Genomic DNA, 27349 nt, shown 5'->3' with positions numbered 1-27349 from the left:
TTGGAAAAACATGCTTTTCTTTCCTGTTAGATCCTTGCAGTTTATGCCTCGTTCAGAGCACCGACTTCAAGGCCAAGGGCCATGATTTATGTCTAAAAGGCTATATTTATATTACGACTTTGTTAAGGTTAGCTAATGAAATCTAAACATTTGTTTTTACTTACACTGTTTTGTGAGTGCAATGATCTAAATGATTACATGTTCCATTCTACAGTTTTCAGTAACAACTCTCTCCTAGACTTGTGATATTAAACTAAAACAGACAGTTTTCAGGTTCGTATGTTCTGGAAATAATCATCCGCCAAGATTTCCTGAATGCCACAGAAATCTCCTGCTGTGTTAAATGAACTGTGCTTCACTGCTAAGCAATGCGTATCAAACAGTGAGACTTTTGTCTTGATCCAAGCTTTTGTGAGCACACCCATCAGCTGTACAAAAGAGAAAAGCAATTTAAAGTTAGTTAAGATTGGTATTGTAACAAGTTTGATGACTGCATTATGGGAAATATACTTTATTTACTTTTGGTATAATGCTGCTCGTCACCGCATGAATTCCATGACAAATTTGACAAATAGATCTTTGTGAGTGTCTAAGTTGTCTATTACACTTAATTAACTTCTTAATGTCACTTATATAGGTCCCTTTTTGATTTGTAAACACTGTGATGCTAGGACCAATTCTCTTTACTATACATATGGGATTAATTTCCTCTGTTATGCTGATGATACCCAGCTATGTCTGTAAATCCAGATGAAACTAACCGATTACATAGATTACAGGCATGTCTTGAAGAAATAAAAACCTGGATGACTCTTTACTTTCTGCTCCTGAATGCAAACAAAAGAGCAGATATAGTCTTTTAACCAGAGTCTTTGATAAATAATGGGATTAAGTTAATCTCAGGTAATAAAGTAAAACATTTTGTTGTTATTTTTGATCAGGACCTGTCATTTAAATCCCATATCAAACAGGTTTCTAGAACTTCCTTCTTTCATCTCAGGAATATTTCAAAATTTTAAAATATCCTATCCAGGGGCGATAGTGAGAAACTAGTCCATGTTTGTATTTGTTACTTTAAGGCTAGAATATTGTAATTCTTTACTATCAGGAAGTCATCAAACTGTAGTTAAAAGCCTTCAGTTGATCCAAAATGCTGCAGCCAGAGTTCTGATGAAAATGAAAAAGAGAGATCATATTATATGGAGCTAAACCAGTCTCAAAAAGATTAACATAGCATACGGCAAGATTTGTATGCGTAAGATAAAATCCACAAGTTTAGAACAAAATTCATAAGTGTACATCTCTGTTCACAAATGCGTATCACACAAAGTTTAAATGTGTACCTTGACATTTACAAATGTGTTTACAATTTCTCAAATTCAAACCATTTAAACTAATCAAGTAATAATACACTGAAAATGCACGAATAACAAAACACGAGTGCACAGATCTGCTTTGCTTTGTGCTTTCGACTTTTGAGACTTTCTTTCCGCAGGGTGTTTCACAAGGGGGTGATGCGTTCAAGGTATGAAAAAAGCTGGGATATCTGCAAAATGAAACCTTGATGTTGCTTTCTCTACTTGCGAAAAGCTGGGATATCTGACGATTACCTGATATACTGGAAATACTGATTTCTCTTTGCTTAGTCTTGAAGCACCATAACCAGCATATTTCAAAATAATTAAAGCAACTCAATGTGTCAAGGCAAAAAAAAAAATATTTTTTAACTGCATTCTTTTTTTGAAGAACTTTTAATGTGATGCTTTTTTGGTTCTTTTTGCACTCTGCCAGAACACACCGTTAGAACACAGTTAGAAGACACAGTTGCAATACAAAGTTAGAACACACAGTTGGAACACAAAGTTGGAAAACGGAGTTAAACACAGAGTTGGAACAAAGAGAACCACAGTTAGGACAAACAGTTCGATCACACAGCTAGAACAAACACAGTGTTGGAACACACAGTTAGAACAAACACCTTTACTAATTGAAAAACGAATCACATTGGATAACAAAATATGTCAATCAAAGTTTGATTGGTCAGAAAATTTTGGGAGTTTAACCTGTATGACAACTTACATACAACAACTCACAATAAGAGTCTTTAAGGCTACTTGTCGGGTATCGGGGCCAAAAAATGGCATCGGCGCAACACTAGTAATGACTAGATTTGTCAGAATCTTATTAATTCAGGATGCCTTACAGAAACCTGGCTGCAGCATGATGATTATGTTAGCATAAATTAGAAAACTAGGTCCAGATATTTACATTTACACAAACCCAGGAATTTGGGGCTAGGAGGAGGATTCCAAATTCCAAATTGCTCTTACCCTCTAAAATATAGCAGGATCATTTCCATTTTCTCTACTTTATTTCCCTCCTTTCTAGCTTAGCCTGATTTAAAACTTACATACAGCAGCTCACAATAAGAGTCTTTAATCAGTTCTTACCAATTTCTAGGCAATAAGACGTCACTATAAAGCTGCTGGCAATCAGTGTTCTACCTTAAAAGTGTTGTGTCCGAGGGCTCTGTGGCGCAATGGATAGCGCATTGGACTTCTAGACTGACTAAGATATTCAAAGGTTGTGGGTTGGAGTCCCATCAGAGTCACAATGTTTATGCAGTTTTCCCAAAAAATAGTATTGACAAGAGGATGGGATTGTTAACTACATCATATGCACATGCAAGTAGAAATTTACAAATTGTGATTCCATTGTTTTCAAAGTATTCTCTACTAACCCAGCTAAAATTCATCTGCACTTAACCATGGAGACTTATGTTGTGTGCCGTCAGAAGTTGAAACCTACAAATGAAATTCATGGAGAACATTTTCTTTAAACAACTAAATGTGCTTTGCTGAACATACAGTCTTTATCTTCAACAAGACGGTACTGACTACATTTATCAGAATCTTATTAATTTACATTGTCTTACAGAAACCTGGCTGCAGCATGATTATTATGTTAGCATAAATGAGAAAACTGCAAACAGATATTTACATTTTCATAAACCCAGGAATTTGGGGCTAGGAGGAGGAGTAAACACAAACAAATTCCAAATTGCTCTTACCCTCTAAAATATAGCAGGATCATTTCCATTTTATCTACTTCATTTCTGCATTTTCTAGCTTGACCTGATTTAAAACCAACATACTACAGCTCACAATAAGAGTCTTTAATGAGTGTTTAACAAATTCCTAGCCAATAAGACATCATTATAAATATGGTGGGAATAAGTGTTCTACCTCAAAACTGAGGGCTCTGTGGTGCAATGGACAGCGCATTGGACTTCTAGACAGGCAAGGATATTCAAAGGTTGTGGGTTCGAGTCCCACCAGAGTCATGATCTTTATGCAGCTCTCAAAAAAACCCTAAACAAGAGGGTGGGAATGTTAACTACATAATATGAAATTGCAAGTAGAAATTGGCAACTTGTGGTTCCACAGCTTTCAAAGTATGCTCTACTAACCCAGTTAAACTTCATCAACATTTAACCATGGTGACTTATGTTGTACGCCATGTGTCATCTGAAGTTGAAACCTACAAATGAAATTCATGGAGAACATTTTCTATAAACAACTAAATGTGGTTTGCTGAACATACAGTCTCTGTCTTTAACAAGTTGGTAATGACTAGATTTGTCCGAATCTTATTAATTCACGTGTCTTACAGAAACCTGGCTGCAGCATGATTATTATGTTAGCATAAATGAGAAAACTGCGAACAGTTATTATAACTCTTCTGTCTGAGGGCTCTGTGGCGCAATGGACAGTGCATTTGACTTCTAGACAGACAAAGATATTCAAAGGTTGTGGGTTTGAGTCCCATCAGAGTCACAATTTTTATGTAGTTTTCCCAAAAAAATAGCCTTGACAAGAGAAGGGGAATGTTAACTACATCATATGCCCATGCAAGTAGAAATTGACAACTTGTGATTCCATTGTTTTCAAAGTATGCTCTATTACCCAGCTAAAATTCAGCTACACTTAACCATGGCGACTTATGTTGTGTGCCATGTGTCATCAGAAGTTGAAACCTACTACTTCCAAGCTGTGTATTTCTACTGTGAATACCCCCCAAAATTGGAATTATAAATCAAAAAGTTGATTTAACAGAATGTTTCAAGACTTCTGCATTTAGAATAGATTCTACTCACATTAAACGCATTGGATTGCTATTACTCTTTTTTTTTTGTCACATTAATTGAGTTTCCCAGGAGCTAACTGAAAGACATGCTGGCAGAGTTGTATTTTAACAGAACCTCTCTGCAGCTGCTTAACTGTTACCCATTCATTACCCTGTCTGCACAGTGTCTTGCTTTTGCCAAAATTCAATAAAGGGCTAAAAATCTTAGAGGAGTAAATCAGGATTATCTAATTGAAATTCATGGAGAACATTTTCTTTAAATAACTAAATGTGGATTGCTGAACATACAGTTTCTGTCTTCAACAAGTTGGTAATGACTAGATTTGTCCCAATCGTATTAATTCACGTGTCTTACAGAAACCTGGCTGCAGCATGATTATTTTGTTAGCATAAATGAGAAAACTGAAAACAGATATTTACATTTTCACGAACCCAGGAATTTGGGGCTAGGAGGAGGAGTAAACACAAACAAATTCCAAATTGCTCTTACCGTCTAAAATATAGCAGGGTCATTTCCATTTTATCTACTTCATTTCCCTCCTTTCTAGCTTAACCTAAGTTAAAACTTACATACAGCAGCTCACAATAAGAGTCTTTAATCAGTTCTTACCCATTTCTAAGTAATAAGACGTCACCATAAAGTTGCTGGCAATCAGTGTTCTACCTTAAAACCCTTGTGTCTGAGGGCTCTGTGACGCAATGGACAGCGCATTGGACTTCTAGACAGGCAAGGATATTCAAAGGTTGTGGGTTCAAGTCCCACCAGAGTCGTGACCTTTATGCAGTTCTCAAAAAAAAAAAAACTAAACAAGAGGGTTTGCATGTTAACTACATGATATAACATTTCAGGTAGAAATTGACAACTTGTGGTTCCACAGCTTTCAAAGTTTGCTCTACTAACCCAGCTAAACTTCGTCAACAGTTAACCATGGTGACTTATGTTTTATGCCATGTGTCATCAGAAGTTGAAAGCTACAAATGAAATTCATGGAGAACATTTTCTTTAAACAACTAAATGTGGTTTGCTGAACATACAGTCTCTGTCTTTAACAAGTTGGTAATGACTAGATTTGTCAGAATCTTATTAATTCACGTGTCTTACAGAAACCTGGCTGCAGCATGATTATTATGTTAGCATAAATGAGAAAACAGCAACCAGATATTGAGATTTTCACAAACCCAGGAATTTGGGGCTAGGAGAAGGATTCCAAATTCCAAATTGCTCTTACCCTCTAAAATATAGCAGGATCATTTCCATTTTCTCTTCTTTATTTCCCTCCTTTCTAGCTTAACCTGATTTAAAACTTACATACAGCAGCTCACAATAAGAGTCTTTGATCAGTTCTTACCAATTTCTAGGCAATAAGACGTCACTATAAAGCTGCTGGCAATCAGTGTTCTACCTTAGAAGTGTTGTGTCTCAGGGCTCTGTGGCGCAATGGACAGCGCATTGGACTTCTAAACAGACAAAGATATTCAAAGGTTGTGGGTTCGAGTCCCATCAGAGTCACAATGTTTATGCAGTTTTCCCAAAAAATAGTATTGACAAGAGGATGGGATTGTTAACTACATCATATGCACATGCAAGTAGAAATTTACAAATTGTGATTCCATTGTTTTCAAAGTATTCTCTACTAACCCAGCTCAAATTCATCTACACTTAACCATGGCAACTTATGTTGTGTGCCGTCAGAAGTTGAAACCTACAAATGAAATTCATGGAGAACATTTTCTTTAAACAACTAAATGTGGTTTGCTGAACATACAGTCTTTATCTTCAACAAGTTGTTAATGACTAGATTTGTCAGAATCTTATTAATTCACGTGTCTTACAGAAACCTGGCTGCAGCATGATTATTATGTTAGCATAAATGAGAAAACTGCAAACAGATATTTACATTTTCACAAACCCAGGAATTTGGGGCAAGGAGGAGTAAAACACAAACAAATCCCAGATTGATCTTACCCTCTGAAATATAGCAGAGTTCTACCTTATAACTCTTCTGTCTGAGGGCTCTGTGGCGCGATGGACAGCGCATTGGACTTCTAGACAGGCAAGGATATTCAAAGGTTGTGGGTTTGAGTCCCATCAGAGTCACAATTTTTATGTAGTTTTCCCAAAAAAATAGCCTTGACAAGAGAAGGGGAATGTTAACTACATCATATGAAATTGCAAGTAGAAATTTACAACTTGTGATACCATAGCTTTCAAAGTATGCTCTACAAATACAGCTGAACTTAAGCATTTTGACTCTCACTCTACAGAATCTGTCAGTTCGGCCTGTTTTTCAGTGTAGTCCTGTTTCTCTGACTGTGACTAACTGGATGTGCTCTCTTCATCCTCTGACATGGGAGCTGACTTGGAGCTCGTCTGCCTGGCTGTGTGGTTCCTGGACGGGGCCGCCTTTTACAGTTGCCTTTTGTATCTCTGGTTCTGTCTCCTTGAACCCCAGTCGGCCTCGGCAGATGACCCCTCACACTGAACAGGTTCTGCTAGTGTTTCTTCCTGTTAAAATTGTGTTTTTCCTCTCCACTGTCGCTACAAGCATACTTAATGTGAGGGATTGCATTCGAATCAATGAGTTGATAAAATAGACTTATTTTCCTTAGATAGAAAACTTTGAATCAATTTGACTGGATGATATGGTGAACTGTAAAGTGCCTTGAGGTGTTGTGAATTGGTGCTTTAGAAATAAACTGAATTCAACCCACATCATGTCCAAGGATTATACCCCTATACGTTCATTTATTGCCCCCTTGCATACTCAGTTGCTGAACAACACAGAAGGAGCTGCTGCTGACACATCCATTATACATGAAATGAAACTGGCAATTCACCAAAATCTGTCAAAAATCTGCCCAGGATGTGGATGCTTAACATGCTTTACTAAGCTTCCTTTTTGAACCCAAGATTCAAAGCTCTAGATGCTTATATTTTGCATACCGACTTCTGAAAGCTCACAATGATTTTCTGAAACAGGCCTTAACATTGGTTATCTGCTTTTGTTAGCCGTCTGTATCCATAGCAGGTTACCATAGAAACAGCTTTAAACAGCCAAGAAGAATCCTGCTTTATCTGCAAGCGGTGACTAACCTTCTATCAGTGCTCTATGCCACACTGGCATCGTTTGAAGGAACCCTGAATATTTCCTATTTTTTAGCTGAGATTTGCAAAAGGAAGCATTGGAAATACTCTGCCGAAGATTCGCTTAAATAAAGACATCAGGATTTACTGCTTTCAGCAAATACAAAGTTACATTAATTCTGGAGCATTTTCATGTTAGTGTGAGGTGCTGTATGAAATATTGTTACTGTGAAGATGTCCTGCAACACATTACATTTTTTGGGGGGAATCACCTCACTAATTGCTGCCTGTTATGTTGATATTAGACACATATCCAATACACACAAAAATGCTGGTGCGCAGCATGTAAAAATATATCAAATAAAACCTTATGTATCACATTTCTTTATACAACCACACTTTCTTCAAGTATAGAGCATTTTTACTCACATTTAGCGGCAATTGCTCAATTGTAAATGTTAAATCTATATCTAAATATTATTGTTTACTAGTTAAACCATTTCTTAATTTTTTTAAATTTATATTTGAATATTATATGTATTTCCTAATCTTAAATTTATATCAAGGGTAAATACAGGGCTCGATGTTAACCATTACCCGATCTCCCGGGGCAAGTAGTTTTTATTGTCGGGAGAGTACAAATTTCATTGCACTTGCCCGCCGGGCAAGTGCAATGATCGCAAAAAAAAAATTATCACTCAAAATTACTTTAAAATTACCGACATTCGCTGAAAACGACCCACAAGCGTTGCCGGCGCCATTTTTGTTGCTTTGTACACATTCTCGCGTGATTTGAAAAAGCCGCGTGATTTTCCGCTAGATGGCGTGATTCAGCTCTTGGGGAGAGAATTCTGCAGAGCAGCAGCTGGATGATGAATTTAATCTATACTATAATACACGCTAGATTAAAAAATTATCAGTCAGGGATTAGGAAAATAATAATAATAGTTGTATGCGCACAGTGTAAATATTTCTATCATATGGCAGTCTTCTGTACAGTGGTCATACATAAAAAAAATGTTCATTATTTTTTTTCTCTTAGACATTGCAGTGGTGCATTTAAATGTTATAGAGCTAAACATGTTAAATTGGTGAGTAGTAGTAGTGTAAGTTTTTAACCTGTCAAGTTTTTTTAGATTTTTAACATTACAATTTATATTTTTCCAAGCACACAACAGTTTAAAGCAAAGTTTAGTTTGAAAAGAATGTTAACACGGTAATGTAGGCTTGAGTTCATTATCTGATGCATGCATATACACACCAGGAACCTGGAAACTTACTGAATTACAAAAAAACATTTAAATAAAAAACATGTTTCATTGATATATATACAAAAATGAATATTAGAAACTATATTTATCAAACATTATACTGGGCAAGTAAAAATTGTTTCTGGGCAAATGAAATGTGAAAGGTAAAGTCCTTAACGTCAACCCCTGAAATATATATCTTAAATCTAAATCTGGAATCTTAAGTTAAACATATCGTATGTCAGTTTTTCTTCATCCTGTTCCGCTATCAGTATCACTGCCCTGCATGTTTCTGATATCTCCTTGCTGCCACATGTTGGACTTAAATGAATCAGCCATCTGCAGCACTTGCTGAGGAGTCTATGCAAAAAGATCGGCAACCACTGTGTCATATGCTCAATCTAAATATTAGATTTAAATGTTTTGAAGATATGCAAATCAGCCGTGCCCCTTAAATGACTCAATTTGTCCCCAAACCCCCAGAGTGTTGGAATCAATGAGAACAGGAGCCATCCTCCGAGAGATTCAGTTCATGTTTCCCTGTCATTACCTTTGCCCTGAGGGTGTGGCCATAAATAGAGCTGTTAGAGGCTGGTCGTAACTTATTTTCATAAGATATAAGCACATACTTATGCTTAGTGGCCGGCATCAATGCACCTAGGAAAATTAATAATTTGATGAAAAGCTCAGCTAGGGAAATGTTTGACAAGTAAAATAGTGTTAGTGTTAATAAAATGTGCCTTATAGAGACATGACTTGGAGCAGCCATCCCCAAAGTCGGTCCTGGAGGGCCGCTGTCCTGCAGGTTTTAGAGGTTTCTCTGCTTTAGCACAGCTGATTCTGATGATTGCTGTTCAGCAAAAGCCTGTTTATCAGCTATCAATGTAAATCACCTGTGCTGGAGCAGGGAAACCTCTAAAACCTGCAGGACAGCGGCCCTCCAGGACCAATTTGGGGATGCCTGACTTAGACTCTAAATGCCACTACGATCAACAGATTGTAAAAAACTATTTCAGGGTGATTTTTCTTGGATTACATGAAGAAGCACTGAAAATGTTGGAAATGGCTCATGTAATGTGTTGTTTTGAGTCAAGAGGCAACGGTTGAAGCTACGGTGAACTCTGAAGAAAAAAAGAAAAAGCAGTGGTAAGAATTAACAAATACCACAGAAAATATCTACTTTTGGCACAAGTTGGACATTTTAACTCTGAGTCTTCTCACTTTTGTTGCCAGATGTTTAGACATTATTGCCTGGTTTCAAGTTATTTTAAGGTTGCAGAAAATACACAGATGTGCACAGATAGCACATCTGTGCAGGGTAGTTAGACTCATTTACTTTGTACCATGCGATGAGAACTAGGAATTTATATTCTATGACTAATGTGTTTGAAATGTAATCAAATGTGAACTTGGATTTGTATGTAGAAAATATCTGATTTATATGGTGGCCCACAAGTGTCAACACTAATACAAAAGCTGCAAAGCAAAAACAAAAGCCGCAACACAAATACAAAAGCCACAACACAAATACAAAAGCCACAATGCAAGTACAAAAGCCACAATGCAAATACAAAAGCCACAATGCAAATACAAAAGCCACAATGCAAATACAAAAGCTGCAACGCAAAAACAAAAGCCGCAACGCAAATACAAAAGCCACAACACAAATACAAAAGCCACAATGCAAGTACAAAAGCCACAACGCAAATACAAAAGCCACAATGCAAATACAAAAGTCGCAAGATATATATATAAAAATCCACAACGGAAATATAAAACTACAATGCAAGTTACGCAACAGTTGGTCGTTATACACACAGACATTACATACGTATCGTTGGACGCTGTCAGTAGCGCAGCTGACGTACCTGGAGGGCGGCCATCTTGGATCGGTCCACAGTTCAGACAGCTGCTGTCAGAATGAATAGGAGGCTCCTTAGATCTCATTTTAATCACATGAAATGAGTCAGAGATAATATCGCAAATAATCTCTTACATGTCACAACCCCTTAAAAGAGCAAAACATTCTAAAAGTACCTTTAAATTATATAAATATTCTTTCAGATTAGAAACCATTTCAACTGACCTCGAACTGGACGAAATATATGCAAAGTTATATATTTTGCAATTAAATATTAATATTTATCATATTAATATTTACACACAAAGTTTTCTTTTTTTATATTATAAGATTATGTTTAACAAATGTTACATATTTATATAGTATATTATAAATAAAATATATTCATTATTTTTAAGGATAGCTCTTTGATAGTGAGTATTATAGAGGAAACCTAGTTGTAATGTGATTTACAAAAGAGAGTAAAGTTATTATTATTGTTTTTTTTTTTGTAATTTAATGTTAATTTTTATGTTAATTGTGTTGCGGCTTTTATATTAGTGTTGAATCCTCTGGGCCACCGTAGGTTTTATCTCGGCAGCCTGAAAATATTTATACTTTGCTGCTTAAAAACCAGTTACATGTTTTTTTAGCACTGGGAGAGCTGATCTACAGGGTGCAAGAACAGAAGAGTAAGACTGCAAGACCTTAAAGTTTGGCAAAGCAAGTGTTCAAAGACCTGAAACTGACATTTCATTAAGCATGGTATGAAAAGTATTCTTGGCTGCAAGCTAATATGGAAACTGCTGGCAGTGTGTGTTTTTACTCCTCTAAATACTTCAGACAGGGAAACCAGCTTAATTCAAGCACAAACCCAACCATTTCTTTCTTTCTTTCTTTCTTTCTTTCTTTCTTTCTTTCTTTCTTTCTTTCTTTCTTTCTTTCTTTCTTTCTTTCTTTCTTTCTTTCTTTCTTTCTTTCTTTCTTTCTTTCTTTCTTATCTGTACTAATTCATTTCAGGGGCATCAGAAAAAAAATTGAAAACTGTGTGGTCACTTATTAAACAATCACTCCCACATCTTTGGGACATGTACGTGTTTAATACTATTCTGAGACAGTATCTCTTAAGCTCACAGATTACATTATGGTTTATGCTGTTCCTAAAGATCCCAAGATCTTTCTGTTGGGTCTGCTACCCAAAGAGTTATTCCCCAAAAAGGATAGATACAACTTCAAAATTCTGAAGAATGCATAGAATAAGGCCATAACAAGAAACTGGTTTAAAAAAGAAAACCAAGTGCTAGAGACTGTTGAAGAAACATATTCGATGGAGAGATTGACTTATTTTCTACAGCTAAGAGGTTTGAAGTCTCTTTTTAACCTGGTCTGTTATTCATATTGGTCATGCTCTTTTGAACAGTCCCCCATTGTGTTCTGTTTTGTTTGTTCTAAAAAAAAATACAAATAAAAAGTTTAAAAAAAAAGTTTAAATACTATTATGTATTTACATCCTTTATTGAGTTTGCTTCTAGTAAAATTTCTTTGGCTACATTATAAGGAATTCCTAACGTTATAAAATATCCGGGATGTACTGATACAGCTTTTTTTGATACGATACAAATGTTGGAGCTTTGAGTATTGACCGATACCATAGCACTAATTCTATAGACTGTTTCTACTCATTTTGTAGTGTGGGACATTAGAAAAGGCTTGACAAAGTGAATTTAACTCAAGCAGATAAAAACATTATTTTTTTGGAGGATATTGTACCAATTCCCAATATCAGTAAGAGATTTGGTGTTAATGCAAGTTTAATTTATAGAATTCATATTTAATTTATTCATTTACTAAATTATCCTGCTAACTCGAAGACTTGATGGAATCAGCTGTTTGTTAGATGAAAAAGCACCAACCTGACTTTAGGTGGTGCATCACAAAAAAAAAAAAAAATATATATATATATATATATATATATATATATATATATATATATAAATATATATATATATATATATATATATATATATATATATATATATATATATATATATATATGCAGGACGGGGGTAATTTACCATTAGGCTATAGTAGGCAGTTACCTAGGGCTCCAAGTTCCTGGGGGCCCCATAAACTCTTTTTACATTTATGGTTAATACGACTATTCCTTATTTATGCACATTAATTATGGTAAAATATAAAATTATGGATCAAAATAGTTTTGCTAAAATGCCATCAGAACGTTTATAATATTAAGTGTGTCTCAGCCCCCCCCTTCAGTGTCCACCATATTGGATCAGTCCATTTGCTGCACATGTTCAGAAAGGTCCAAACAGACAGCAGCAAATCATTTAAAAACCAAACGATGCAAAGAGCAGTGTTTCCAACTTAGCGCTTTAGTCGCTATATTTAGCGACTTTTCAGACCCCTCTAGCACTTTGATTTCAAAAAAACACCTAGTGCCAAATCTAGCGACTTTTTTCTGGTACTGCAGACTTTAGTGACAACATCTAAAAGCAGCGAACTCTGCTCTCCAGAGCGAGTAGATTGGTAACCCCGCCTCCTGCTCTCCTCTATCTTGTCTGCTGTCATGATTCATGCAGCTATTATTTCATCCAAATGAAAAATGGAGAACAGATAAGCAGATCATGGCTTGTCTACAGTGAAAAGAAGGACTGGGTTATTTACTTTGGCCTTTTTGGAAACACAGGAAGGAGCAATCAGCTAAGTGAGCTTAGTGCTTGGAAAAAAATATTTTATTCTTTTAGAGACAGCATGAAAAGTCAGCTGAGTAGAAAATATAGAGAGGAAAACAAGAAGAAACGGGACAAGAACAGAGGGACAAAACCTAGAACCTAAAAATTTCTGTCTCTATTATATATATCCTATATATATATTTATATATATATATATATATATATATATATATATATATATATATATATATATATATATATATATATATATATATATATATATATATATATATATACATATATATATATATATATATATATAATATAAATATTTTTTTTTTCTTCTTGTTTAATGCTTTTTGATTTTAGGAGATATTTAGTGAAACGTGTAGAAATGAAAGCGGGGGCGCGCGCTCCGCTCCTCCTTCCTGTCTTCAGCTGAAGCTCAGAAACATCTGATCAGAACCGACCGTTAAAAAGAGAATAAAACTGAACAGAAGTACGCCAGCTGGAGGCTTTCATTCCTTTCACTCCTCCACCTTTTTAATCAGCAGCTCAAACCTTCAGACGCGTTTCCTTCATGAGAGGATGTTATTTATTGTCTCCAACAGGTTCATCCAGCATGAGAAGCACCGCCGGGAGACACTTCTGCCTGCTCCTGCTTCTAGTGCGTCTGTCATGGGCAGAGGACACCAAGAGAGACCCGAGGAAGACCCACAATGTTACTGGTATGTATGTATGTGCTTTATTATGCGCGCTGAGTGTGAAAACACCCCACCCCAAAAAAATAAAAAATATGAACTGCGCATATATATATTATATTGCAATTGTTTGATCTAACACTGACTTTCATCTGTCCTGACAAACTTAAAAATCCGTCAAATTCACAAATTTTATGTGATTTAAAGGCTTCAATCCTATATTTGTCAGCATGTGTTGTTGTGGCTGTAATAACTCAGATTTCATCCTCAGACAGTCAGTGGTAATATGGGCCATTTATCGCACAAACTGCTTGATTTTCCTGGGTTGCAAAATCAGAATGCATGAAATAAAATTATTAGAAAAAGGGTTAAACACTTCTGAATAGCAAGATTGGCTGCAAAACCCTGGAGTTTTAAATAGGGGAAGATCTGGTTTTGTTAAAATATCTGATGCACTAAATTCATACTTGAGGACTAGTTTCTTTATTTTATTTTTTAGGAAAGGTTCTTTGTAATTGCAGGACTTATTTTCCTGTTTACTTTTAACTATATAGAAAATAGAAATAGAAAATGCCTTTATTGTCCCACAATGGGGAAATTCTGGAATTTGAACTGAGAAAAAAATCTTGCAACAGTATTTATTTCCTTCTAGGCTTAAACTAAAAAATAATATGTTGAATTTACTGAAATTATCACCGAAGTTACTTCAGTTGGTTAAATGCAAATATTATTATATAATTACTTTAAACCAGGGGTCTTCAACGTTTTCAAAGCCAAGGACCCCCAAACTGATTGCGAGATGGAGCGGGGACCCCCTAATTATATTTATTGTATGAAATAGTGTTCTATCAAACTGGTCCTACAGTCACTCTATTACAGATGGAGTCATGTAACGAAAGTAATTCCTCCCTGGGATTATTAAAGTATTTCTGATTCTGATTCCTGGTTGATGGGACAGGTGTTGTGAATGAAATGGTGCCCTGGTCTGAAAGAGCTCTTGTGTGTCTCTGAATGTGAGCATTGTTGACTGAAAGACATCTTCTGCCTCCATTTATCTGTTTACTACAGTGTATTGAATTCATGTTAATGTGTATTTAAAGACATTTTAATTACTGCAAAAAATTGCAGGAGGGAATATAAAAAAAGTAATCAACCAAAACTTTCGCGACCCCCATGCAGTACCTCCGAGGACCCCCTAGGGGTCGCGGACCCCCTGTTGAAGACCTCAGCTTTAAACATGATAAAGGCAAATTCATTCAGATCACTGCAAAACTGAAATTATCTGTGTTTCTTTATATCAATAAAATAAATCGAATTAATTTAACCTTATTAATTATATTCTAAAGTTTTTATTATAATTATAAAGTCAAATTTAGAACAGAGTTAGGAAGAATCAGTATCGACTTGAAATATTAACAGCAGCACATAAACAATTTAGTCAGCAGCACCCAAGAGGGAACTCTTTCTAACACACTTCCATCTTTATCACGGTGCCATAGAGAATAAAAAAACACAACGTTAAGAATTCTGAGAAAAACAGGAAACACTCCCATTAACTGCTACGTACCATAGTGGTTTGTATGTTATAAATAACATACAAACTGTAAGACTTTAAGTCTGAGAATTATCATTCATACATGAAAAGAAAACAAATTTTAGACACCTATGATGTGGAGGACTCATCTACTAAAATACACATACGGTATTTTTATACAACAATATGTTTGTTTGTTTTGTACGGAAGCGTATTGCATTCACCAAAGAAAAAATTATCTGACAGCTTATCTCATAATTACATAATTATGAGATATTATCTTGTAATTATGGGATCTGATCTCATAATTTCGAGATACCGATCTCGTAATTATTATTAGCTGTCTGATTTTTTTTTGGTGAATGCAATACGCTTCCGTAGATTTTTTTTAATCTTTAACCCTTCTCTGTTTCTGTTATTTTATCTATAACTAATAAAAACAATTCTGTAAGAATATTTATACTATAAGTAATAATGAATCAGTTGGTAATTAATAATAAAATAGAATTTAATTTTAATTATTTTTTTTTTATTCCTTTAAACCACGTAGGTGAATTTTTATGACTAGATCTGCTATGTTTTTGTCACATTGGATGCTAAAATGTATTAGTTTCTGTCAAAAAGCCCTTTTTTGTAAAATGCAAAAATGAGAAATTTGAAAAATCTTTCTCATCTTAAATGTTGTAAACTCTACTATTACAATCTAATTAAATCCTAAAGGAGTCAAACTCACAGCCAATGGGCCAAATCTGAGCTGCCAATTCTACTTTTACTGGTCAAAAAGTAGAACATTAGATCATCACCTAATAATAGTCCAAGTTTGGAAATGATCAGGTTTATTCCAGATGTTTCCACTATGTTTATTGTGCTTACACATGTACTGATCATGTATGGTGTGCATTTTATTCCATTATTGTTGCAAGCAAAGAACATGTTTTGTAACTACAAAATTGAAGAAAAAAAAATAGTGTTTCCGAAATAAAACTTTGAAAAGCTTCTTAATAAAAATGAGTAACTTTCCTATTTTCTCAGATTTTATTTTTCAAAAATCTATTTTTTCAAGTGCTTTTTTTTTCAGATTGAGTTTTACAAATTGCACAGAAAACATTCTCAATACAAACACAAATGTTGTCGCTATCATCCAAGCAGACCAGTAGAAATGTGTTTCCACATCCCCACAAGTGAAGAAAATGTGATCTAAAAAAAGCAATTTTAAAAATAATTGGAAAGAATAATAATCTGAAGACAAATGTGAAAAAACTGAAAAACTAAAATATGAGCATTTATTTAGAAAATACAAAAATACATTTAGATTTTTTTGTTTTATTAAGAAATTTTTCAAAATTTCTATTGTGGCTTCAAAAAATGTATTTTTGTTCTAGCAACAATAATGAACAAAATTCCATCCATAATTCCACATTGTCTTAGTTACTCTCAATAATTTATTGTATTTTCTTTATTAAATGGCGGCAAAAAGTATTGATATTTTATTTTCATTTTTGTTGTGTTTTTTTTACTTGAAATGCAAAAATGTGGACTCTATTATGGCAATATTTTGTTGAACTAAACATTCATTCTGTTTCAGCATCTGTTCTATGGTAGGAATCAATCAGGAAACCTCTCCTACCAAACAACGACCAGAGTGTTGACATTGCCTCTCTGCTTCAGTTATAACAACACTCCTGCGCTGCAGCTCTAGCACTGTCATTTAAACAAAGACTACATGACCAATCCCCTCCTCCTCCTTTCCTAAAATTAAAACACAAAATTAATGGCAATAAACATCTTTAATCTTTTTCTCCATTTGTACTTTGGCCAATACTGATATGTTTAGAAATGACCACATCAGCCAATACCAACATAAATGCTGATAGATCATTAATCCCTATTTGGTATCTTTCATAGCTTTAATAATTTGGGCTAGTAAAGATCAACATGGTATCTTTTTATAAACGCATCCACACAAGCGAACACAGTACCAATGAAGACGCTGTAGTAGATATGCAAGACTCTTTGGTGGCGTAGAGACACAGAATTATGTCCAAACTGCTGACGAAAACATTGTACGCACCCAGACTATGGAAGCGAATCGTTACCATATTTCAAATGAAAAAGCATTTCCAGAAATTTTTCCTTTTTGCATTATTTGACTCATAAATGAAATTAGTGATCAATCATCCTGTTTGCATTTTCATTTTCTTCTTTAACACTGTTCATTTTTTTACTTAATTAAAATGAAAAAGAAAAAGACATTTTAGATTTATTTTTCAAAATGTACCCCAGCAAATACATACCAAAATTCTATTTGAAATGTAAAATTTGAAAATGAAAAAGCATTTCCAGAAATGCTTTTTCATTTTAAGATTATGGCTGCATTTTTTAACTCATAAATGAAATTAGTAATCAATCATACTATTTGCGTTTTTTTCTCTAAGGCTGCACATTTTATGCCATAATCAAAGAGAAAACACAGCAGACATTGCTTTTACGTTTTCGTGGTCTGCCAGTAAAGTTCTATCCAAAACTCGAAAACGAAAAAGCATTCTGAGCGGCGGGCGCAGCAGAGTGACGTCAGCAGCCGCTCTTCCTCAGGTCCTCGCTGACCGGGCTACCCATCTTGTTCGGTAGGGGGCGCTGTGATCAGCTTCATAATCATGGTACAGTAGGACACTTCTGCGATTTTATTTATTTTGCTCAGGCTACTGGTAAGCCCAACGCCCACCAAATGTTGAAAGGGCAATATTATTAGCCTCGTGAGATCAGGATGGTCTTTGGCTTTCAAGATTTCACTCGCTAATCAGTCTGGAGACTCTGTTGAAGAAAATTTGGAGCCGTTCACCAAACGAACGTCCAATCAGCGTTGGCTTTGAGGCGGGTTGAGGTGTGACGCAACGAGAAGCGCGACAGTTCAGTCTAAAAAACATGGCGGCTTCAGCCGATGAAACTAGCGTTAGCGTGGCTATCGAGCAAGTTTTATCGGAATTACAGAGTATTTCTTCACTGAAAGAAGAGCAAAACACTGCTCTGGAGGCTTTTCTCAGAGGAAAAGATGTTTTTGCTCTTCTCCCGACTGGTTTCGGCAAAAGTTTGATCTATCAATTGGCTCCTCTTTGTCGTCGCTCTGTTAGTACGTCATATGCATCGTTGATCTGATTGTTTTTTTTGGCCCGTCTATCACCAACATAGGCCAATCAGCTAACCAGTATTTTCGCCCCTTCCCAATATTACTTCAACGGAAGGTTTCCAGATGGATATGCGGAGCAAATCCATCTGGCGGAGTCAGGTTACAATATTATAGCCATTACTGTTAATATAGTAGAAATTTTACACATTCAGTAATAAAATGTCACAGAGGGATGATTTTTAAGATTTTTTTAAGAAGGGGTATGCCATCCCCTCTCAGCTCCAATACTGATCGGTCCCATCAGTTTCTTAGGGTAGCACTTGTAGCATGAGAGCCTAATGACTTAGGATGAGCAACCCAGGGAAACGCTGGATTAGATGTGGAAAAACAGAGATGGAAACGCTTTTAAAGCCGAACCTGACAGCTGCAGGGTGGGAAACACTTTAGATTTAAACGAAATATCAATACTATAGTTTATAGCAGTAACTTCTGGGACAATAATCACGTCATCATCACTGTGCTTGTAAAATACTATGATTTCAGGCGTTTAATGATGAACTGATTCTAATTCAATGGGCTACTAGCAGACTGTGACACGCAAGCAGTGTTGGGCACGTTACTTTGAAAAAGTAATTAGTTATAGTTACTAGTTACTTCTCCCAAAAAGTAACTGAGTTACTCCACAATAAAAGTAACTAGTTAGTAGTAAAAGTAACTATTGCGTTACTTTTGCGAGTGTATGAAATTAATAACTGGGGATGTCTAATTCTGAAATCCTGTGTTTGGGTTGTTATAGATACTGCAACATGTAGCTACATCCATCCATCCATCCATCCATCCATCCATCCATCCATCCATCCATCCATCCATCCATCCATCTCCATATAGGCTAATGATCGTTCACGCTCTCCATAGTTCTCCTGTGGCGCGAGCACAGGGCGGCTGTTACGCGCCTTTAGCGAGCATGCGGGTTTCCTGTCGCTTGCGCGGTGAATCGTGCCGCCGCGCTGTGCGGAGATGCAGGGGAAACCGTATCTGATGGGGAAACGCAGCTCAACGTAACACCGGTATTTCCATCTGGAAAGCGCTGTTTTCCTGCTGGAGTCCTCCTCACTCTCCATCCTCCTCTCTCTCATGACGCGCGCATGAGTCCTATCATGAAAAAAGGTTAATTGTGCGACCTGAGTAACGTGCGGTAACGGGGTGTCGGCAATTGTAACTGCGTTATAGTTACAGTTAGAGTAATCATTTTGATTACTCGTTACTAAAAAAGGTAGCGGCGTTAGTAACGCCGTTACTTTCAACGCCGTTACTCCCATCACTGCACGCAAGAGAGATTATAAAATTCCGATTCAAGTAGCTCCAAAGGCCTAAACTTTAGCCACAATTAGGCTTTTTGGCTTTGGGACTTTTTCTAATTTTTACAATTTCTCATGAAAAAATGTCAAGGCTCTGATTACTGCATCAAATGTCTGCTGTTGCTGCTGGTTTCCTTTCAATCTATTGTTAGAAACCAGGCGTTTGTCCCCATCTACTGGACTGCAGAGAAAAACTGCAGATCTATGAGTCAGAAACCTCAGTGTAGCTGATCCAAAGTATCAACCAGGGGTTAGTAGTAACTAGTTAAATTCTCAGTTACATTTACACTTACTTTTTTGGGGGGAAAAAATGTTTTACTAACCCGTATTACTTTTACTTGAGTAAAAAATATGATGAAACGTTGCTCCTTTTAGTTAAGTAAAATTTTGAGTAACTTTACTTAAAAAGAGAAAAACGGTGTTTTAAACAAAAATGCACCAGAGAGAAAAACACCTATGGTTTATATTTAGGTTATATTTCTATTTAGTACCAAAGCGTCATCGGTTTAATTGCATTTTCTATCATTTGAGGGTCAAATAAGCAATATACTATATATTTTTTCGTATCTGTTTTGGTCAGAAAATGTAGATTTCTCTCGCTTCATATATTTAGTTGTGCTTTTTTGTGCAAAGATAAGAAAATAAAGTGCTGACTGAGTGAAATCCATCCACCTCTGTTTATTTAACTTGAGTGAATAGTTGAATACTTTTTCCCCACTACACTGTATATATTAGATACTGTAAGTATTAATTACATAAATTTAAAAATAAAAAAAATGTAAATGTTTTGTTATTATTTTCAGCCACTCTGAATCGCCGCTCTGTAAAACCACCGGTCTCCATGTGGTCTCCATCCCCACTGGACCCATTAAAGCCAATAAATGATCCCATTTTCATTTTTAACAGCTTAAGCTCAGTCAGATTCAGATAAGGAACTGTTGGATAAACAGTTGCCCTTTGGGCAAGTGGCTTTTACATTTCAGTTGCCCAGAAACAATTTTTACTTGCCCAGTATAATATTTGATAAATATAGTTCCTAATATTCATTTTTGTATATATATCAATGAAACATGTTTGTTTTTTAAATGTTTTTTGTAATTCAGTATTTTTTAAGTTTCCAGGTTCCTGGTGTGTATCTGCATGCGTCAGATAATGAACTCAAGCCTACATTACCGTGTCAACATGCTTTTCAATCCTTCCTGCACATTCTTTTCAAACTAAACTTTGCTTTAAACTGTTGTCTGCTTGGAAAAATATAAATTGCAATGTTAAAAACCTAAAAAAAAAACTTCACAGGTTAAAAACCTACACTACTACTACTCACCAATTTAACATGTTTAGCTCTATTACATTTAAATGCACCACTGCAATGTCTAAGAGAAAAAACTTTTATGAACATTTTTTAATGTATGACCTGCATCACTGTACAGAAGACTGCCATATGATAGAAATATTTACACTGTGCGCATACAATTATTATTATTATTTTACTAATCCCTGACTGATAATTTTTAATCTAGCGTGTTTTATAGTATAGATTAAATTCATCATCCAGCTGCTGCTCTGCAGAATTATCTCCCCAAGGAGAGAAAAATCATGGCATCTAGCGGAAATGCATACGCGAGAATGTGTACAAAACAACAAAAATGGCGCCGGCAACGCTCGTGGGTCGTTTTCAGCAAATGTCGGTGATTTTAAAGTAATTTTAAGTGATAAATAAATTTTTTTTGCGATCATTGCACTTGCCCGGCGGGCAAATGCAATGAAATTTGTACTCTCCCGACAATAAAAACTACTTGCCCTGGGCGATCGGGCAATGGTTAACATCGAGCCCTGACAAATATAATTTTTTGTTTTTGTCTTGCCACAGGGGTTAAGTTTTTGTATGTGGAGTTAATCTAATCCAGGAGTTTGTGAGAGCTGCTTTCCTGCAGCAGTCCTCTTCAGCAAAAAGTCGTTCATTTGATTTAGGTGTTTTGTATTTATTTGTTATCTAACGTTTATTTTTCCTCTCATTTTTCTTTCTAGTTTGGGGACAAGCAAAGGCCAGACGACTTTTTGCGAGGCAAAACATTTCCCCGATAGAGCATCCTCACATCCCTGTAAGTTTGGGTCACGTTGCTTCAGGCATGTTAACTCTAGACTGGATGAAATGAGTCGCCGTTCAGAAAGCTTTAAGCTTCCTACCATCATGGATGCTCTCATAAAATAGGAAATATATTCAGAGCAGATGATGAGAGCAATCTCAAAGTTCTCCAAGGTTCTTTGATTTCTTAAAAAAAAAAAATAAAAATCCAACTTTCTTCCTTTTATTGAAGGAAGCATGATCACTGCTAATCTGGCATGATCCAGATTGGTGGGTGTAGTTCAGCTTAAATTCTACACATTATCCATCTGGAAAGGCTCCTCCGGAAAGTGTTTACAAAAGGGAGGGACAATCAGCACAATTCTTCAAGCTGATTGGTTAAATCCCCGTGGGGCATCTAGGGTTGTGACAATTCCAACATTTTGGTACCAACGTGTATTACGCCCCTTTTCAATATTTTTTTTGTTGTCATCGTTTAGAACAGTAAAATATTAATCAGTTAATAAAACAAAGACAAGCTTTTTTAATGCACACAATTTTGAAATAAATTAAATATAAAACTATTCTCTCTCTCTTGTCACTTAACTTGCATATTTGAGCACCAGATTCCAGCAGAGGAGACGACTCTGGTGTTGACAGACTTCAGGCTCCCAAATACCAGCTGGTAATCACCGCTGAGGACTTTTTCATCTTTTCCCAATTTTACATCAGTAATGAAAAGTTTTTCAGCTTCAGCCAATTTGTCGTGTATGAGAGCGACTAAAGGGGACACGGTTATAACAATAGGATCCCTCTGCAGCTTCTTCATTTGCTCCACTTAACGGATAAATCAAACTCCTATTAAATCTAATCTAACTCTATCTGGTTGGAAAGATGGAAGGCGCAAACATCTTCCTTTTCACAAAGGCAAAAATCGCATTCCTTTTGCTCCTCTTAATAAAGAGATAAGCGGTATTCCAGCTAAAACAGACTGAATATCAGTCTGTTTGCAGTACATCCACCGGTGCAGCCAGGTTTGTTTTGCTTCAGCCTGATGCTTCTAGTTAAAGTCATACTCTGCATTTCATTGGTTTGAAACATTTCTGTATTCAAGGCTGATGCATCTATTAACTTCTGGCAAGATGTGTTTTTGTGAGGTTGCTAATTTGCAAATCTTAGAACTATTCACCTTGATTGCAAAGCAAGAAGCGTGCACTCGTTGCTAAAGCGAAAAGTTTAAATGCCTACCTCATACGCACCAGATCTTCTAACATTGACTTCTGCACACATGAGCAGATGAGAAATGTTAGAACCAGCTCATCCCATACCAACTTTATTTATGAAGCACTTTATACACCGACAGGACCGAAGTGCTGTGCATAATCATAAAATACAATGCAATTATAAAATAGAAAAGTATATAAAATGCATATTACTATACCCTGCGATGGTATGTATATATATTAGGGATGGGACAATTTATGAAAACCGTCCGAACCGTTCGGTTCGACTGTCTCAGTTCGGTTCGCGTGTGTTTCGTTCGGCTCATGCGCTGCTCCTTTTTCTCATAGGCGACCAAAGCCAACCACCAGTAGTAAACAAGAAGAAGAAGAAGCGAAGCAGCATAGCCGGGTGTAGCAGAAAAAAATCAGCTGTTGTGGAGAATTGTGTGGGTATGGCGAGTGGGAAAGAACAGGAGTTGGAAGACGCGCCAGCAGCACTTTATAGGTCTGCTGTATGGGAGCGCTTTGCATTTAGAGTGACCTACGATGACGGCGGAAAGAAAGTTGTGGATAAAAGTGCAACAGTGTGCAAGCATTGTGCAACACGTTTTGTTTATGCTAACAGCAACATGTCATGCTAACCCCGAAATCCCTCATACTCCGTCAGCAACCCCCGCTCCCACTGTGGCTCCCGTCCGCTCTGAGTTCCTTGGAGATGGTAGAGAGCATGCGCCAGATGATTAAATTCAAAGCAGCAAAACATACGGAAATGATCCAGGGTTTCCGCGGATCATTTAAAATAATTACAATCCATTATTTTTTGGGGGATTTTTTCATTAATTTCATAAATTTTTATGGAATTTCGGTGTAACAATCAACATGTATCGAACCGAACCGTGGATTTTGTGAACCGTTCCACCCCTAATATGTATATATATATATATATATATATATATATATATATATATATATATGTGTGTGTGTGTGTACATATCTCTCTCTATGGATATATATGTATATAAAAATATATCTATATATCTGTAGATATAAAGATATATTTTTATACATATATATGTAGATATAAATGTATCTATGTATAAATATACTGTAAAAATACTGTAAAAATGTCCTTAGCTGTATCGATTATTTATTCTTCAGATGCATAATATTTACATTTGTATAAACATTTTACAGTACAGTATTTTTTTTTAACCCCGTCAACTATTCTGTCATTTTTATACACCTATTAAGGTCAATATATATATATATATATATATATATATATATATATATATATATATATATATATATATATATATATATATATATATATATATATATATATATATATATAGTGTGTAGTGTGTACATATGCTGTTTATTCAATAATGTCTTACAAAGCTCTAATTACTACACAAAGTTATCCCTCGATCCCTGATGTCAACATCCGTCAATTTAGAAAAAAATACGCCGCACAGTTCTGAGCCATCCTTCTTGTGTTCTGGTTAAACCAGCTGGTTAGGGTAGGAGGTCGACCTCCCCAAGATGGCTCCTTTAATTCCTGCCCCTCGACAGTCAACGAGGGGTCTACTCTTATATTATGTCTATGGATTTCTCTCCACCGTCTCCATTACAGACAGAAGAATTGGGAAGAAAAAAGGCCGGATCTGTGGGGGAGTAGCCCGCGTAATTTCCATTGTTAAAATGCTCCAAGCATGCTTAGTGTGAGGGATTGCTGAAGAGTCAATGAGTCGATGCAATCAGCTGGTTTTCCTTAGATAGAAAACTTTGCATCAATCTGACTGGATGATCTGGTTGAACTGTAAAAAGCCTTGAACTGTAAAAAGATGACGTGTTGTGAATTGGTGCTATAGAAATTGACTGAATTTAATTAAAATCTTATCAATAAAAATGAAAACTTAATTTTTTTTCAGATTTATTGAGCTTTTCCATGTTGTCAGTTAAAAGTTCACCAATTCACCTGTGGTATTGTTTCAGAAACACAGGTCCCATCTCATAGCTCCAGCACGCCGCTGCGGCCGCCTGATGGAAAACTGCTCCTCCCACATGCCTTGCTGCGACCCGTGCGCCTCCTGTCGCTGCCGGCTCTTTAACACCATCTGTCACTGCTGGAGGATGAATCCCCTGTGCTTGAGGAGGACCTAGTGGGAGGACACGCAGATGCTTGTGCATTTCACACGATTCCGTGGTCCACATCATCACATGCAGTGGGGGGCGAATTCAGACAATTCTTCTATTTTTGCTTAAATAGGACCTTAAATATCCTCAAATGGCAACGTGCAGTAGTTGTGAATGAGGTAGTGAAAAGAGAGAGATTTCTGATAAGGGTGTCTCATGTAAAAGAGCAGCACTGATTCACACTTAAAGATGCTGGAACCTTTGATATTTTGCAAAAAAAAAAAAAAAAATGTACAATTATCTCTACCCAGAACATCATTTCTAACAATCATCAGTAACTCTTATGCTGCATGTTGGACCACCTACTGTGTGTCGTCTAATAAAACCAGGTTCCAGTTAATGCTGCTTAAAAACAAGGATGTTTAACACCCAAACACTGTTTAAACTGTATCACAGGGGCTGAAAAAGGTTGTCTTATATCCTTTATGTTTTAAGACAAAGAAATTCCACTGATAAATATTGCTGCTTTTAAATATTTTTGTATTCAGTGATTTCTTGTTATTAATGCAGACACCCAAACATATTTACTGTACAACTTCTCATCTTTTCTTAAAGATTGCTTGCCCCTAATTATTCGTGTGTAGTTGTTTGTGTTGAAAGTGAATATTTTTGCTATCTAATAAAAATGCTGTTAGCTGATGATTTTATTGATGTTATTTATCTTGTTTCCAGCTGAAATACCCCTCCCACCTAAAAATACATTTTTACATCAACACCTCTTTCATATTTTTGTTACACTTCAATGATTTAAAGATAGATTTTTTTATGAAAAACAGACTTTAACATGCCACAGGAGACTCAGAGAGACAAGTATGGAGTGAATCGCTTTAACCAAAGAATGTTTTAAGAGCAACGTTGCTGATTTCTCAGATTAATTTAAGAAAATGTTTCTAAACTTGTTTATTTTAAAGGAAAATTTGGTCCGCTTTATAGGCATGGGGGTCGTTTGGTTTCTTTGTTAGCCTGTAATACCCAAAACCTCTGAAAGGGGGTCGTTAGTGGGAATTGTTGGCCTAGCTGAATAGGTGAGACGCTTTGTTCTTTGAAGATAGTTGCGTCCCAGTGTTCACGGGGATGGACGTCTGTGTCTTCGGCAGGCGTAGAGCTAACAGAACTGGCAGCGTTGCGAGGCAAGGGCTCAAACATGTACGGCTGGAAGCCTTCTACACCAAACCAAGCTTCTGCCACCCTGGCGTCCTCTTCCACAACATGTTCGTCCTGCTTTCCTCCTCTAAATAAAAAATGGATGACGGAGGAGACTCATCCACGACCTTGACACTAAACTCTCCTCCTCTTGCATGTTTCCGCTGTCCATAGCGCACCTTGACTACAGAAGAGGATTAGTACCACTGGGAAAAAAATAAATAAAAAATTTTCTGACTTAAAATTTTTTTTTCAATTTAGACTTTTTTTTTCCCTCACAATTCTGACTTTTTTCCTCACAATTCTGACTTTTTCCTCACAATTCTGACTTTTTTTCCTTCTCACAATTCTGACTTTTTTTCCTTCTCACAATTCTGACCTTTTTTCCTCACAATTCTGACCTTTTTTTCCTTCTCACAATTCTGACCTTTTTTCCTTCTCACAATTCTGACTTTTTTTCCTTCTCACAATTCTGACCTTTTTTCCTCACAATTCTGACCTTTTTTTCCTTCTCACAATTCTGACCTTTTTTCCTCACAATTCTGACTTTTTTTCCTTCTCACAATTCTGACTTTTTTTCCTTCTCACAATTCTGACTTTTTTTCCTTCTCACAATTCTGACCTTTTTTCCTCACAATTCTGACCTTTTTTTCCTTCTCACAATTCTGACCTTTTTTTCCTTCTCACAATTCTGACCTTTTTTCCTCACAATTCTGACTTTTTCCTCACAATTCTGACTTTTTTTCCTTCTCACAATTCTGACCTTTTTTCCTCACAATTCTGACTTTTTTTCCTTCTCACAATTCTGACCTTTTTTCCTCACAATTCTGACTTTTTTTCCTTCTCACAATTCTGACTTTTTTTCCTTCTCACAATTCTGACTTTTTTTCCTCACAATTCTGACTTTTTTCTCACAATTCTCATTTTTTTCTCACAATTCTGACCTTTTTTCCTCACAATTCTGACTTTTTTTTCCTTTTCCCCAACA

The 27349-nt window shown here is 36.0% G+C and overlaps 1 protein-coding gene and 5 non-coding genes across 7 annotated transcripts; all 6 read left to right on the top strand.

Moving 5' to 3' along the window:
• The first annotated feature begins 2525 nt into the window (after positions 1-2525).
• On the top strand, positions 2526-2611 carry trnar-ucu. Its single transcript is given in 2 exon segments — positions 2526-2562; positions 2576-2611. It is a non-coding gene; the product is annotated as a tRNA-Arg (tRNA).
• A 646-nt stretch (positions 2612-3257) lies between these two features.
• Positions 3258-3343, top strand: trnar-ucu. Its single transcript is given in 2 exon segments — positions 3258-3294; positions 3308-3343. It is a non-coding gene; the product is annotated as a tRNA-Arg (tRNA).
• A 1488-nt stretch (positions 3344-4831) lies between these two features.
• trnar-ucu lies at positions 4832-4917 on the top strand. The gene is given in 2 exon segments: positions 4832-4868; positions 4882-4917. It is a non-coding gene; the product is annotated as a tRNA-Arg (tRNA).
• A 653-nt stretch (positions 4918-5570) lies between these two features.
• On the top strand, positions 5571-5656 carry trnar-ucu. The gene is given in 2 exon segments: positions 5571-5607; positions 5621-5656. It is a non-coding gene; the product is annotated as a tRNA-Arg (tRNA).
• Positions 5657-6158: 502 nt separating this feature from the next.
• Positions 6159-6244, top strand: trnar-ucu. Its single transcript is given in 2 exon segments — positions 6159-6195; positions 6209-6244. It is a non-coding gene; the product is annotated as a tRNA-Arg (tRNA).
• A 7150-nt stretch (positions 6245-13394) lies between these two features.
• asip2b (agouti signaling protein, nonagouti homolog (mouse) 2b) lies at positions 13395-25858 on the top strand. Of its 2 annotated transcripts, XM_038280058.1 has the most exons (4): positions 13395-13513; positions 13626-13742; positions 21760-21833; positions 25018-25858. In XM_038280058.1, exons 2-4 carry the CDS (start codon positions 13637-13639, stop codon positions 25183-25185), a joined length of 348 nt encoding a protein of 115 aa, XP_038135986.1. In that variant the 5' UTR covers positions 13395-13513; positions 13626-13636; the 3' UTR covers positions 25186-25858. The 2 variants fall into 2 exon arrangements, with proteins under 2 accessions (XP_038135986.1, XP_038135985.1); XM_038280057.1 differs by lacking the exon at positions 13395-13513 and having other exon boundaries at positions 13523-13742.
• The last annotated feature ends 1491 nt before the right edge of the window (positions 25859-27349 follow it).

This window comes from Cyprinodon tularosa, unplaced genomic scaffold (assembly GCF_016077235.1).
Source record: "Cyprinodon tularosa strain WSP-4 unplaced genomic scaffold, ASM1607723v1 ctg1559, whole genome shotgun sequence".
Taxonomy (NCBI): domain Eukaryota; kingdom Metazoa; phylum Chordata; class Actinopteri; order Cyprinodontiformes; family Cyprinodontidae; genus Cyprinodon; species Cyprinodon tularosa.
The sequence above is the reverse complement of the archived record's forward strand: the minus strand, read 5'-3'. Positions and strand labels throughout refer to the sequence as shown.